The sequence below is a fragment of the Aythya marila genome (assembly GCF_965140915.1).
Source record: "Aythya marila genome assembly, chromosome: 30".
Classification (NCBI taxonomy): Eukaryota; Metazoa; Chordata; class Aves; order Anseriformes; family Anatidae; genus Aythya; species Aythya marila.
The window spans coordinates 1,009,446-1,023,007 of record NC_139071.1 but is presented as its reverse complement, the minus strand read 5'-3'; the positions used below and the strand labels follow the sequence as shown (position 1 = coordinate 1,023,007).

Genomic DNA, 13,562 nt, shown 5'->3' with positions numbered 1-13,562 from the left:
GGAATGGGAATGTTAATGGGAACGGGAACAGGAATGTTAGTGGGAGTGGGAATGGGAACGAGAACGTTAATGGGAATGGGAACAGGAATGTTAGTGGGAACAGGAACATTAATGGGATTGGGAACAGGGCTGCTCTGCACCAGCGCCCCCCCCGGCCCCCTGCCCACCCCTGGTTTCTGCCAGCCCCGGCCACCACTGCAGGAGGAAGAGGAGGAGGAGGAAGAGACCCCCAGGGGCCCTTTTCTGCCCCCCCTGCACCCAGCCAGGCTCCCTCAGCCCCCCCCCAGGCTCTCAGCCAGGCCCCTATAGCACCCCCAGCCCCTATGGGTCCCTGTAGCACCCCCTCAGCCAGACCCCTATGGCCACTACGGGCTCCCCAGGCCTCCAATTGGGACCCCACAGCCCCCACCCCAGGCCCCTGTGAGTCCCCACAGCCCCACCCCAACCCCTATAGCTTCCTTGGGCCCCTATAGCACCCCTTGGGCCCCTAAAGAGCCCAGTCAGACCCCTAGAGTGCTCCTTGGGCCCTATAGCCCTCCCTACAGTGCCCAGACGGACCCCTGTAGTGCTCCTTGTGCCTCTATAGCACCCCCTTGGCCTCTATAGAGCCCAATCAGGCCCCTATAGCGCCCTCTAGGGTGCTATGCCCCCTCCACACCCCTATAGCGCTCCTTGGGATCCTAGAGCACCCCTTAGGCCCGTATAGTGCCCCATTAGATCCCTATAGTGCTCCTTGGGCCCCTATAGAACCTCCCCCCCGGTCCCTATAGCACTCCTTGGGTCCCTATAACACCCCATCAGCTCTCTATAGCACCCTATAGCGCCCCCCCCCAGCCCCTATAGTGCTCCTTGGCCCCTATAGGGCCCCTTCAGCCCCCTATAGTGCACCTTGGGCCCCTATAGCAGCCCATCAGCTCCCTATAGCGCTCCTTGGCCTTGATAGTGTCCAATCAGGCCCTATAGCGCCCTCTAGGGTGCTATGCCCCCTGCACACCCCTATAGCGCTCCCTGAGCCCCTATAGCACCCACCTGGGCCCCTACAACGCCCAGTAAGACCCCTATAGCGCCCCCCCCCGGCCCCTATAGCCTCCATCTGGGCCCCTACAGCGCCCCACCAGCTCCCTATAGTGCTCCTTGGGTCCCTCTAGCATCCCACCAACTCCCTGTAGCACCCCCTGGGCCCCTATAGCGCCCCTCCCGGCCCCTATAGCACTCCTTGTGTCCCTATAGACCCCCCCCAGCCCCCTATAGCGCCCCCCCCACGCCCCTACAGCACTCCTTGTCCCCCTATAGCACCCACCAGGGCCCCTACAGAGCCCAGTAAGACCCCTATAATTCCCCATCAGCCCCCTATAGTGCCCCTTGGCCCCTACAGCGCCCCCCCCCCGGCCCCTATAGTGCTCCTTGGGTCCCTATAGGACCCCCAGCCCCTATAGCCCCCTATAGAGCCCCCCCAGCCCCCTATAGCGCCCCCCCCCAGGCCCCCGCCCCCTTCCCCTCAACTCCTCCCCGCTCCCGTCATGCCCCGCGGCGGGACGGGGCGGGGCGGGGCGGCGGTGACGTCATGACGCAGGGCGACGCACGGGGGGCCGCCATGCTGTCCCGGCTGCTGCGGGAGCACCAGGCGCGGCAGGGCGAGCGGCGCGAGCTGCAGGGTGAGCGTTACCATGGCAACCGCCCCGCCCCCCCCCCCCCCCCCCCGCGCCGCGCGCCCATTGGTCGGCCGCGCCGCCAGCCGCGCCGCCCCATTGGCCCGCGGCGCTGCCAATCGCGGAAGGGACGAGGGGGGGGTCCACGGCGGTGCCCTGGGGTGGAGGGGAAGGGAGGGGAGGGAAGCGGGGCGTGACGTCACGGCCGCGTGGGCGTGACGTCAGGCGGCGTGGCGCTGACGTCACGGCGCTGACGTCGCTTTCCCGCAGAGCGGCGCCGCAGGGAGGCGATCGCCGCCGCCACGCGCCTGACGGAGGCCCTGGTGGATCACCTGAACGTGGGGTGAGCAAGGGGACACCCCGGGACCCCCACCCCCAACCCGGGAACAGCCCCCCCATCACCCCCCAATAACACCCCCATCACCCCCCCATCATGACGTCATCCCCCCTTTAACCCTCATCACACCCCCCATTATCCATTAACCTCCATCAACCCCCATTGACCCCCCTCACCCCCCCATTACCCCCAATCACCCCTCACCCCCCGTTAACCCCCCCTTGACCCCCATTACCCCATGTCACCCATCACCCCCCGATTAACCCTCCCTCCTTGACCTCCATATCCCCCATCACCCCCCTTGACCCCCATTAACCCCATATCCCCCATCACCCCCTGTTGACCCCCATATCCCCCCTCACCTTTCATTGACCCCCATATCACCCCTCACCCCCATTAACCCCCCCATTACCCCCATATCCCCTATCACCCCTTGTTGACCCCCGTTGACCCCCATTACCCCCATATCCCCCATTATCTGCATATCCCATCACCCCCCATTAACCCCCCTCACCCTGTTGACCTCCATATCCCCCATCACCCCCCGTTGACCCCCATAACCCCCCCCATTACCCCCATATCCCCCCTCATCCCCCATTAACCCCCCATTGACCCCATTACCCCCATATCCTCCCTTTACCCCCCATTAACCCCCCCATTGACCCCCATATCCCCCATTACCCCCAATTAACCCCCCATTACCCCCATATCCCCTATTACCCCCCATTAACCCCCCATTACCCCCATATCACCCATTAACCCCCCCATTAACCCCATTAATCCCCCCATTGCACCCATTACCCCCATATCCCCCATTACCCCCCATTAACCCCCCCATTACCCCCATATCCCCTATCACGCCCCATTGACCCCCATGAACCCCCCATTAACCCCCCAATTGACCCCCATTACCCTCCTCACCCCCATTAACCCCCCCATTGACCCCCATATCCCCCATTACCCCCATATCCCCTATCACCCCCCATTAACCCCCCATTACCCCCATATCCCCCATTTACCCCCCCATTAACCCCATTAACCCCCCCATATCCCCCCTTACCCCCATTAACCCCCCCATTACCCCCCCATATCCTCCCTTTACCCCCCGTTAACCCCCCCATTGACCCCCACATCCCCCATCACCCCCCACTAACCCCCCTCCCCCCTTATTTACCCCACACACCCCAAATCTCCCCCCCCCCGTGCCACCCCCCCGACCCCGCAGGGTGGCCCAGGCCTACGTCAACCAGCGCAAACTGGACCAGGAGGTGAAGACGCTGCAGGCGCAGGCGGCGCAGTTCGCCAAGCAGACGGGGCAGTGGATCACCATGGTGGAGAACTTCAACCAGGCCCTCAAGGTGGGTGCGGGACCCCCCCCGGGGACCCCCCCCGGGGACCCCCCCAACCCCTCTCCAGCATCACCTTGACCCCCCCCTTGTTTTTTTTTTTTTTTTACACCCCCCCAAACAGGAGATCGGGGACGTGGAGAACTGGGCGCGCAGCATCGAGCTGGACATGCGCACCATCGCCACGGCGCTGGAGTACGTCTACAAGGGGCAGCTGCAGCCCGCCTGCTCCTGAGCAACCCCCCCACACACATTTTACCCCCCCCCCCCAAACCGAATAAAGCCGCGGCGAGGGGCGGCGCGGCCCCGGCTGCCCCCCCTAAGCCCCCTCATCCTCTTTAAGGCTAAACCCGGCTCTGAGGCCCCTTTTTCTCCGGACAAAAGGCGCCTTCGGGGCGCTAATCCTCAAGGGATGGGGAAGGGGGGGGGTGGCAGCGGGTCCTGTGTCCCCCCCCCACAACCCCTCCAGGCCCCCATGGGGCCCCCAGGCACCGGCTTTGGCCCCAAGCCCCAGGGGAGGAGCGGCTGCAGCCACCCCCCCCGGCTCAGACCAGCGCCGTCGCTGCTGCTGCCGCTGTGCCTGGAGCCCTCTGCCCCCAAAGGTAGGTGCCCCCCCCCGTGTCCCCCCCTCCCCATGAGGCAGCTCAGCCCCTGTTTGCCCCCCCCTCAAGTGCTGGGGACCCAAGGTGGATGCTGGCTGCTCCCCCTGACCCCATAGGGCACTTTAGGGGGGGTCCTGCCTTGGGGGGGGCACCCTGGACCCCCCTGTCCCAAACCCATAGAGAGATTTTTTTTGGGGGGGGCAGTGTGGCACCACAAAGCCCTCACAAATAGGGCTGGGGGGGGGCACAGCCCCATAGGGCTTCTATTTGGGGGGGGTACAGGACACAGACAGGGCATGAGGGGCCCCTCTTTGTGTGTTGGGAGCCGGGGGGGGGGGCGCGGGGGTGTCCCTGTGCTGGGCTGGGGCTGAGTTGGGGTGGGGGGAGCAGCTGGGACCCCCCCCCCCCAGATCACGGGCAAGTGCTGACCCCCTGCACCCAGCTAATCCCTGTCATGCTACAACCTCGGGGGGGGGGGCACTTAGAGCATTGGGGGGGGGGGCAGTAGGGCGGGGACCCCCCCCGCATACCCCAGGGCACTGGGACGTGGGGTGGGCACTGAGCCCAAACCCCCAGCACCCCCCTTTGCAATTTGGGGGCGGGGGGGCTCTGACCCCATGGCACGGGGCAGGGCCCCCGGGGAGCGATTTCGGGGGGGGGGGGCACAGCTTTGGGAATCTGCGCCCGGCCTCGGGGTGCAGGGATTGAATTTGGGGGGTTGGGGGGGGTTCCCCACAGGCCCCCCCCCCCCGTCCCTCCCCACCATGTGGCCGTACCTCTTGCTGGCGGCGCTGGCCTGGGCGCTTGGCTGGCTGGTGCGGGACCGGCGGCGGCTGCCGTGCGTGCAGGACAAGCACGTCTTCATCACCGGCTGCGACAGCGGTTTCGGCAACCTGCTGGCCCGGCGGCTGGCCCGGAGGGGCTACCGGGTGCTGGCAGCTTGCCTGACCCCAAAAGGGGCCGAGGGGTTGCAGCGGGGTTGCGCCGGGCACCTCCGCACCACCCTGCTGGACGTCACCCGCTCCGACAGCATCCGGCGCGCCGCAGAGTGGGTGCGGGAGGAGGTGGGCGAGAAAGGTGAGGATGGGGGGGGTTTGGGGGGTAATATGGGGGGTGTTATGGGGTGTAGAGAGCTGCCGAGGTGTTATAGGGGAGGATAAGGGGGTCCTGGTGGGGTGTTATGGGGTGGGGAGAGGTGGTAAGGTGTTAAAAAGGAGGATGGGGGGGGCTTGGGGGAGTGTTGTAGGTAAAGGAGAGCTGGTAAGGGGTTATAGGGGAGGATGGGGGGGTGTTGTGGGGTGGGGAGAGCTGCTGAGGTGTTATAGGGGAGGATAATGGGGTCCTGGTGGGGTGTAATGGGGCAGGGAGAGCTGGTAAGCTGTTATAGGGGAGGATTGGAGGTCCTGGGGGGGGCAGGTTACGGGACAGGGAGAGTTGATAAGGTGTTATAGGGGAGGATAGGTGGGTCTGGGGGTGTTATAGGGCAGGCTGGGGGAGTCCTGGGGGGTTGTTATGGGGTAGGGAGAGCTGGTAAGGTGTTATAGGGGAGGATAAGGGGATTCCAGGGGGGGTTATGGGCAAGGGAGGGCTGATAAGATGTTATAGGGCAGGCTGGGGGAGTGTTATAGGGTGGGGAGAGCTGCCGGGTGTTATAGGGCAGTATGAGGGGGTCCTGGTGGGGTGTTATGGGGAAGAGAAAGCCAGTGAGGTGTTATAGGCTAGGCTTGGGGGTCCTGGAGGGGTGTTATAGGGCAGGCTGGGGGGGCTGGAGAGGTGCTATGGGGTAGGACAGGGTTGCAGCAGGGGATCTGACATGGGGCATTTACAGGCAGCGGGGCAGAACCCGGCTGCCCTCCCCTAGGGTGCCCTAAAGAAGGACGGGGGGGCTCTGGGGAGGGGACGGGGGGGGCTGTGAAGCACCGGGGGGGGGAGCACAAGAGCTGCTCCAGGGGCTGGGGTCCTGCAGGGCTGTTACGGGGCGAGGCTGGGGGCCCTGCTACAGCCACCCCTATCCCCCCCACACACACCCCCCAGGGCTTTTCGGGCTGGTGAACAACGCGGGGGTGGCCAACCCCATCGGCCCCACCGAGTGGATGCGGATCGAGGATTACCGGCAGGTTTTGGCCGTCAACACTTTTGGGGCCATCGAGGTGACGCTGGCGCTGCTGCCGCTGCTGAAGCGGGCGCGGGGCCGCGTGGTCAACACCTCCAGCGTCCTCGGCCGCCTCTCCGCCAACGGCGGCGGCTACTGCCTCTCCAAATACTGCATCGAGGCCTTCTCCGACAGCCTCAGGTGGGTCCCCAACCCCGTGACCCCCCCCCCAAACAGTCCCAGACCCCAAACCCGTCCCGGTCCCGTAATGGGGACCCGCATCGCCCGCAGGCGCGACATGCGGCACTTCGGGGTGAAGGTGAGCATCGTGGAGCCCGGCTTCTTCAGGACGGCCGTCACCGACCTGGGGGGCATCGAGGCGGCCCTGCGGGGGCTCTGGGAGCGCCTGGCCCCCGAAACGCGGCTCAGCTACGGCGAGGATTTCTTCCACAAGTGTGAGCAGGGGGCGGACAACGGCACGGGCTGGGGGGCACCTCCGTGCACCGGGGCGCACCAGAGCGCACGGGACCCCGGCGGGCACACGGGACATGCCTGGGGCTGACCCTAACCCCTTCCCCATCCCAAATTTCCCCCCCCAGACCTGAAGGTGCAGCGGCTCATCATGAACGTCATCTGCGACGCCGACCTGGGCAAGGTGACCGCCTGCATGGAGCACGCCCTGGGCGCCCGGCACCCGCGCACCCGCTACAGCGCGGGCTGGGACGCCAAGCTGCTCTGGCTGCCCGCCTCCTACCTGCCCGCCTGCCTCGTCGACTTGGCTTTGGCCCTCATCCTGCCCAAGCCGGCGCACAGCCAGCGCTAGGCGACCCCCCCTCGCCGGTGCCCCCCACCCCCTGTGCTGCCAATAAAGCTCTCGCGCCGTGGCGCAGCGCCTTTCCGGCCGTATCGGGTGTCCCAGTGCCTCCCAGTTCCTTCCTGGCACCCTACTGGTGCTCTACAGCATCCTAATGGTGCCCTACAGCACCCTTACGAGGCGGCTGCTGCTTGGGGGGGGCACCACCTGGGGGTTAATCCCTCCCCCCCACCTCCCCAAATCCAGCCCCACAGCTTTAAGGAAGCTTTTTGTTTTATTTCCCCCCCCCCCCCGCGCTGCCCCCCCCCCCCAGCCCTTGTTGGCACACAGCAAGGGGGAGTCCGGTGGCGGCGACCCCCACCATGGGGAAAGGGGGGGGGGGGGGCAGAGGGGGGGGTGTTTGGCACGTGGAGCCCCCCCCCCAAGTGGGGGCCGCGGTGCCCACGCCGGGGGCTACATGACCTCGTAGCCGCTGCGGATGCCCTTCATCAGGCAGCAGGTGAAGATGATGCCCAGGATCTGCGAAGGGAGAGGGCAGGGGGGGTTGGTCCCGGTGCCCCCCACCCTCCCCACAACTCACACACGCCATGAGGGGGGGGGGGATCCCAGCCCCACACCCACCTCGAAGAAGGCAATGCCCAGCGCAACGGCGGCCACGATGAGGATGTTCTTCTTCATCCAGGCTTCCATAGCCGGCAGGCAGCCCTGGGGAGCAGAAAGGGGGGGGCTCAGGGGCTTGCATCCCCTTCTGGGGGGGGCTGAGCAGTGCCGGGGGGGGGTCCTCACCTTCTCGTAGACGGTGGCGGGGCTGGGGTGCACGTTGCAGGTGGTGGTGTTGATGCGGCAGCAGGAGCGGGGCACGGTGTCGTTGGCCCTGAACTGCTCGATGGTGCCCCAGTCCGTGTAGTTGCTGGCTCCGCAGCAGTGGAACTGCATGGGGGGGGCACAAAATAAGATGGGGGGGGGATAAAATAAACTGGGGGGGGGCAAGAGCAGGGTCCCCCAGCCCGCGGGGAAGAGCTGCTCACGTCCTCCTGGAGCTTGTCCACCGCCTCGGTCAGCGCCTGGTCCTCGCCGTACTTGCGCATGGTGTCCCACAGCCCCTCCTCCAGCTTTGAGCGGACCTGGGGGGGGGGGACAAGACACACAGCCATGGGAGGGGGGGTCAGGACCCAGCTGGGGAGAGGGGGGGGCACCTAACAGCAGCTCCACGCCCCCCTCCCCACCTTATCCTTGAAGACGTAGCCGGCGATGGCCGCGGCGATCTCCACCAGGAAGATGATGCTGAGCAGGACGGCGAACTGCGGGGGGGCAAAATCAACATGAGGGGGGGTCAAGACCACCCTTGACCCCCCCCACACCCTCCAACCCCCTTGCCCCCCCCCTCACCGTGGTGACCATGCAGTAGCTCTCCTTCCAGGCGCCGCAGCAGCCGAAGAAGGAGACGAAGAAGATGATGATGCCGACCACCAGGATGGCCACGGGGCTGCTGGCGGCGGGGGCGCTGCCCACCACCAGCGCCTTATTGAGGGCCACCTGCGCGTAGATGCCGATGGCCACCAGCGCCACGCCGCATACCTGGGGGGGGGGGACACACACACATAGCTTTGGGGGGGGGCACAGATTCCTGCCACCCCCCCTACAGAGCCCCCAAGGGGGTCCGGTGCCGCCGAGCATCGCCCCGGGGTTGGAGGCTGCCCGCGGTGGGGACCCCATCGCTGGGTGTGTGTGTGTGGGGGGGGTTCAGTGGTAAGGGGGGGAGGGCTCAGTGGTAAGGGGGGGGCCACCACAGCCCGGGGGGGGCGCGTTGGCGGCTATCGGAAGCTCTGCTTCCGGCCACGGTGGAGGGGTGGAGGGGGGGGCCCTGACGCCAGCTCCGCAGCCGGGGAGGGGGGAGGGGGGGGGGGGGGGGACGCGGCCGGATCTGGGGGTGGCCACGGGGACGGTTCCTGTGCCCCCCCCCCTCTCCAAAACCCAGGCAGAGCCAAGCGAGTGCCCCCCCCTCTCTGGAGCAGAGTGCAGCAGGACCGGCTCCATCCCCGTCCCGTCCCCCCCAGCTGGGCCCCCCCCGGCCACAGCTTCCCCGCCGAGGGGGGGGGTCGGGCTCAGGCCCCCCCCCCCCCCCCCCCCGCAGCCGCCGGCGCTGTTTGCTCGCTGGGTGTGGGTAAACAGAGCCGGCCCCGCCGCCCGCTGCACAAACACTTGGAGCTGCGGGGTCCGGGGGGGGGGGGCTGGCGCCTGTGTCCCCCCCCCAAAAAACAAAAAAACCTCTCCACCGCTGGCAAACGGCCGAGCCCCCCCCCCCTTGGCCCCGCGGGGTGACTCAGCCCAGCGCGATCCGGGTGGGACCGGGACGAGTCAGCCCCGGCCGCGGGGGGGGGGGCACGGGCCGGGCCGGGACAGGACGGGAGGTGCCCCCCCCCCGCCCCCGCCGGCCGTTGGCCTCCTCGTGCCTCTTTCCTCACCCCGACTTCCCCAAACCCGCGCTCTGCCCCCCCCTTTTTCCCCCCCACAACCCCAAACCCCGCGTGGGGACCCCAGCCCGGAGGCAGCACCCGGTGGGGGGGGGACTTTCCCTGCACCCCCCCTCCCCCCCCACCTTCTCAGCCCCGTTGTGTCCGGGGGGGGGGGGGGGGGGTGACCCCGTCCCGATCCCGGTTTTTGGGCGGCCCCCACCAGGGCGCGCCTGCCCGGCCCTGCCCCGTTACCCCTGGAGCCTACTGACGACGGAACCGCCACGGTGCTGCCCGGACCCCCCCCCCGCACCCCCCCGCCACCCCCTCCCGGTGCCCGTGACCCCAAGGGGGGGCTCTCGGGGATGGGACGGGGGGAGCGCAGCGAGGGGGCGGCGGCTGCTGCCCGCCGGGGTTCCGCTCGGTGCCCCCTCGGGGGGCTCGGTGGGGAAGATCCCCCCCCACCACCACCACCACCGTGCCCGGTACCCCCACACCCCTCACACCCCCCCGGCTCCCTGCCCGGCCCCCCCCCGGGCCCCGCACTCACCCAGAAGATGAAGTTGAAGATGAAAACCAGAAACTTGACGCACTTCATGCCGCCCTCCAGCGCCATGGCGAGTCCTGCGCGAACCGGCACCTCGCAACCGGCCCCGCTCCCGGTGCCCCAACCCCAACCCCAACCCCACCGACCCGGGACCCTCCCCGGGACCCTCCCCGGGACCCCAAAGACCCCTCCCGGGACCCCGGGACCGTTTCACCCGCTCCGCTCCCGGTGCCGCCGCCCCCCCTCCCGGTGCCGGCGCCGCTCCCGGTGCCGGTCCCGGTGCCGGTCCCGGTGCCGCCGCCGCTCCCCCGCCCCGGGCGCTCACCGGCGCCGCTGCCGTCGGTGCGCCCTCGATCATGTGATGGGGCTGGCGCCAGTCAACAGGAAACCCCGGTCCCGCCCCGGTCCCCGCCCGGTCCCGCCCCGGTCCCCCCCGGTCCCGCCTCCCCACCCCCCCCCACCCCCGCGCCCCCCGGCCCCGAGCGGCGCCGCCGGGACAGGACAGACACGGGGTGGGGGGGGGGTCACGGGACGGGACACGGAGCTTTTAATGAGCACGCGGGGACAAGGACACCGGGGGGGGCCCCCGAGCTCGCCCCCTGTCCCGCAGCCCCCAGGGTCCCCGCTGTCCCCTGTCCTGAGGTCTCGGTCACCGCCCCGTGGCACCGGGTCCCCGCTGTCCCCTGCCTTGGTTCCCAAAACCCCAAACCCTGCACCCTGGGGTCCCAAGCACCCCGGTGTCACCGCCCCAAACCCCTTGGTCCTCGCTGCCCCATGCCCTGGGGTCCCGGCCACCCCACCCCCTGGGACCCCGCTGTCCCCATGTCCTACACCCTGGGGTCCTGGCCACCCTGGTGGCACCGCTCTGCGTTCCTTGGTCCCCGCTGTCCCCTGCCTTGCACCCCAGGGTCCCTGGCCACCCCAGGTCCCCGCCACCCCCTGCCCTGCACCCTGCCTCCCCCCCGCACCCATGGGCTCACAGCCCGGGCACGGCCACCAGCGCATCCAGCACGGCCTCCAGGTGCTGGGGGTGCACGTAGGCCACCAGCCCCCCCCGGTTCGCCCAGCGCTCGGCCCCCACCACCCCCTCCGCAGGGCGGTTGTAGAGCAGCTCGGGGGGGGGACCGGTGTCACCCACCCGCCGTGCCCGCAGGGCCTCCGCCAGGGCCACCGTGCCCCCCCCCAGGGCCCGCAGGATGGCGTGGGGGGCGCAGGCGTCCCAGGCGAAGGTGCTGCCCTCGGAGAGGACGTAGGCATCCGCCAGCCCCAGGATGACGCACAGCATCTTGTAGCCAGCGCCGGCGGCGAAGCGGAGGCGGCCACCGCAGAGGGGGTCCAGGGCCGCCCGCACCCCCGGCCCCTCGGCCCGGCTCAGCACCACGCGGGGCGGGGGGCGCGGAGGCGGCGGGGGGCTCAGCGAGCACAGCCGGGTGTCCTGGTACGCGATGCCCCAGTGGTACCGGCCCTGCCACCTGCGGGGACGGGGACACGGGGTGAGCCCCAGTGCCGCGTCCCGCAGCGTGGGTCCGCCTGCAGCAGTGGTAGGGGTGGGGGTCCGCGGTGCCCCCCCCCCGGTGGGCCGGTACCTGTGGGTGAGGGGGTCGCGGCGGAAGAAGGGCTCGTTGATGACGCCCAGCACGGGGCAGCCAGAGCAGCGATCGTAGGCCCCGATGAGCACCAGCGCCGAGCACAGCCCCGCGGGGGAGATGCCGTCGACGGGGACCACGTCCTCGCGCCCTCCGATGTACTCGTTGGTGGAGTCTGAGGGTGCAACCACAGCCGTCAGTGCTCAGCCACGGATCGGGGTGGGGGTCCCCAGCCCACCCCCGTGCCCCTCTCTCACCGATGGGGTCTATCCAGATGGCCAAGTCCCCCGGTGGGATGCTCAGGGCCACCCCATCCAGCGCCGCGTCCCCCAGCACCACGTCCCGGTGCGCGGCGGCTGCCAGCAGCTCGGCTGCCGCCTGCTCGGGGGCCAGCACGGAGCCCAGCAGCGCCGCGGTCTCGCCGACCGTGCCGCACACCCGCACCGCCACCGTCTCCCCTGCCGGCACCACGGTGGCGTCACCGAGGGCTGACCCTCGAGGGTGGTGGCGGTGGCGGTGGGGAGGTCCCGTGCCCGCTGCCCCCCGACTCACCCTGGGCGTTGGTGAACTCGTTGGACTCCTCGCCGCCGATGTGGCCCTGCAGCTCGGGGAACTGCGGGCAGATCGGGTTCAGCGCGACCCCATCCGGTGCAGGGAACCCCCCTCGACCCCCCGGCGCATCCCCTACCTCCGTGCCCAGGTCGTGCTTGATGACCTCCTGGATGAGGACGTCCGCCAGCGTCTTGAAGTCCTGCAGGAACCGCCGGTTCTTGTCGGCGCCCGTCTTTTCAGCCACCAGGAGCTGGAAGAGGGGCTCCTCGTGCCGGCACAGCCGGGCGATGTCGGCCGCCTTCTCCGAGGCGCTCACCAGGGCCTTCAGCAGCCCCGCCATGCCTGGGGACGTGGAGCTCAGCGGGTGCCCACCACGGTCCCGCTCCGTCCCCCCGCGTGCCCCCACGGCACGGCCCCACGCATCCCCAGCCCCTAATTGCAGGGTGCCCAGGGCTGCATCCTGCCTGGCCTGGCAGCGTGTCCCCAGGGTGGGGACCGGGCTAAAATTAACGTGAGTGGCAGCCAGAGGCGCCCGCGGCACAGAGGTGGGGACGTGGCCGGGGACAGGCATGGGGATGGGGACGTGGACGAGGACGGGGATGGGGACAGGGACAGGGATGGGAACAGGGACAGGGACAGGGAAGGGGACAAGGATGTGAATAGGGATGGGGACGGGGATGGGGACATGAATGGGGACAGAGACGGGCACAGGAACAGGGACGGGGACAAGGATAGGAACAGGGACAGGGATGGGGACGGGGACGGGGACGGGGATGGGGTCATGGACGTGGGGCTCTGCCCCCCCAGCCAGGTCCCAGCTGCACCCGGGGTGAACGGGGCCGCACCCGGACCCCCCCGGTTCTCCCCCCCGCGGGAAGGGGCCACGCAGCGATACCCCCGGAACCGGGGAGGGGGGGGAGGCACTGTCCCGGGACCCCCCCGCGTGGGACCCTCCCCCGTTCCGAAGCCTTTCCCCGGTGCCCCCGCGGGGATCCCCCGCGCCCCTCCCGCTGCCGTTACCGGGCCCGGTGCCGCTCTCCGCTCCTCCGGGGGGGCCCCGCTCGGCGGCGCCGTTGGGGGGGGGCGGGGCCACCGGGACACGTCACGGAGCCGCCTTAACCCCCGCGGTTCCGCGCGGGACCCGGTGCCGGGGGGGGGTCCCGCCGGGGGCTTCCCAGCGCCGCCGCCGCCGCCTCCGCTTCCCGCTCGCTTCCCCCCCGCGCCGCCCACCGGATGATGACGTCACGCCGGGCGGTGATGTCATCGCCGCGGGGAAACCCCGGGGACGGCGCCCGGCGGGGCGCTACCGGCGGCGCAGCCTCTCCGGGACCACCCCCCCACGGGCCCGACCCCGCCGGGGACGGAGGCTCCGAACCCCCGGGGGTGCGGCGGGGCCGTTTCCCCCCCCGGGCCGCGCGGTGGCGCCCTCCGCCCGGCGCTGAGCCGCGCTCCGGTTTTACCGGCTCCGGTGTGAACGCGGCCGCTCCGGAGCGGCTCCGCCGCGCCCCCTGGCGGGATGCGTCTGCGCCGCGCCGCCGCCGCGCAACCGGGACCGCGGGGCCGCGACCGGGACCGCGACCGGGG

At 69.7% G+C, this 13,562-nt stretch overlaps 4 protein-coding genes across 4 annotated transcripts; 2 read left to right on the top strand and 2 right to left on the bottom strand.

Annotated features, from left to right (window-relative positions):
* The first annotated feature begins 1,549 nt into the window (after positions 1-1,549).
* Positions 1,550-3,675, top strand: BLOC1S1 (biogenesis of lysosomal organelles complex 1 subunit 1). The gene is made up of 4 exons (XM_082781215.1): positions 1,550-1,655; positions 1,920-1,992; positions 3,212-3,344; positions 3,457-3,675. The coding sequence occupies exons 1-4, from the start codon at positions 1,565-1,567 to the stop codon at positions 3,565-3,567; spliced, it is 408 nt and encodes a 135-aa protein (XP_082637341.1). The 5' UTR covers positions 1,550-1,564; the 3' UTR covers positions 3,568-3,675.
* A 1,023-nt stretch (positions 3,676-4,698) lies between these two features.
* Positions 4,699-6,849, top strand: RDH5 (retinol dehydrogenase 5; the record flags this gene model as incomplete). Its single annotated transcript, XM_082781334.1, has 4 exons — positions 4,699-5,011; positions 5,969-6,227; positions 6,318-6,481; positions 6,626-6,849. The coding sequence occupies 4 exons, from the start codon at positions 4,699-4,701 to the stop codon at positions 6,847-6,849; spliced, it is 960 nt and encodes a 319-aa protein (XP_082637460.1).
* Positions 6,850-7,218: 369 nt separating this feature from the next.
* CD63 (CD63 molecule) lies at positions 7,219-10,232 on the bottom strand. The gene is made up of 8 exons (XM_082781340.1): positions 10,166-10,232; positions 9,844-9,917; positions 8,230-8,418; positions 8,067-8,141; positions 7,869-7,964; positions 7,627-7,770; positions 7,462-7,545; positions 7,219-7,359 (listed from the first exon to the last, which is right to left on the bottom strand). Exons 2-8 carry the CDS (start codon positions 9,907-9,909, stop codon positions 7,294-7,296), a joined length of 720 nt encoding a protein of 239 aa, XP_082637466.1. The 5' UTR covers positions 9,910-9,917; positions 10,166-10,232; the 3' UTR covers positions 7,219-7,293.
* Positions 10,233-10,801: 569 nt separating this feature from the next.
* Positions 10,802-13,191, bottom strand: INPP1 (inositol polyphosphate-1-phosphatase). Its single transcript, XM_082781330.1, has 6 exons — positions 12,999-13,191; positions 12,115-12,320; positions 11,979-12,039; positions 11,684-11,884; positions 11,427-11,601; positions 10,802-11,312 (listed from the first exon to the last, which is right to left on the bottom strand). Exons 2-6 carry the CDS (start codon positions 12,316-12,318, stop codon positions 10,817-10,819), a joined length of 1,137 nt encoding a protein of 378 aa, XP_082637456.1. The 5' UTR covers positions 12,319-12,320; positions 12,999-13,191; the 3' UTR covers positions 10,802-10,816.
* Positions 13,192-13,562: the final 371 nt, after the last annotated feature.

What these genes read in the sequence shown, in the direction of transcription:
- BLOC1S1 (XM_082781215.1), top strand. Translation starts at nt 1,565, where the DNA reads ATGACGCAGGGCGACGCACGGGGGGCCGCCATGCTGTCCCGGCTGCTG. An exon ending in CGAGCGGCGCGAGCTGCAGG is followed by an intron (nt 1,656 to 1,919) that starts GTGAGCGTTACC and finishes GCTTTCCCGCAG; the next exon opens with AGCGGCGCCGCAGGGAGGCG. An exon ending in GTGGATCACCTGAACGTGGG is followed by an intron (nt 1,993 to 3,211) that starts GTGAGCAAGGGG and finishes CCGACCCCGCAG; the next exon opens with GGTGGCCCAGGCCTACGTCA.
- CD63 (XM_082781340.1), bottom strand. Translation starts at nt 9,909, where the DNA reads ATGGCGCTGGAGGGCGGCATGAAGTGCGTCAAGTTTCTGGTTTTCATC. An exon ending in TCTTCAACTTCATCTTCTGG is followed by an intron (nt 8,419 to 9,843) that starts GTGAGTGCGGGG and finishes CCCCCCCCCCAG; the next exon opens with GTATGCGGCGTGGCGCTGGT. An exon ending in TGGACAAGCTCCAGGAGGAC is followed by an intron (nt 7,771 to 7,868) that starts GTGAGCAGCTCT and finishes CCCCCCATGCAG; the next exon opens with TTCCACTGCTGCGGAGCCAG.
- INPP1 (XM_082781330.1), bottom strand. Translation starts at nt 12,318, where the DNA reads ATGGCGGGGCTGCTGAAGGCCCTGGTGAGCGCCTCGGAGAAGGCGGCC. An exon ending in AGCACGACCTGGGCACGGAG is followed by an intron (nt 12,040 to 12,114) that starts GTAGGGGATGCG and finishes ATCTGCCCGCAG; the next exon opens with TTCCCCGAGCTGCAGGGCCA. An exon ending in CATCTGGATAGACCCCATCG is followed by an intron (nt 11,602 to 11,683) that starts GTGAGAGAGGGG and finishes TTGCACCCTCAG; the next exon opens with ACTCCACCAACGAGTACATC.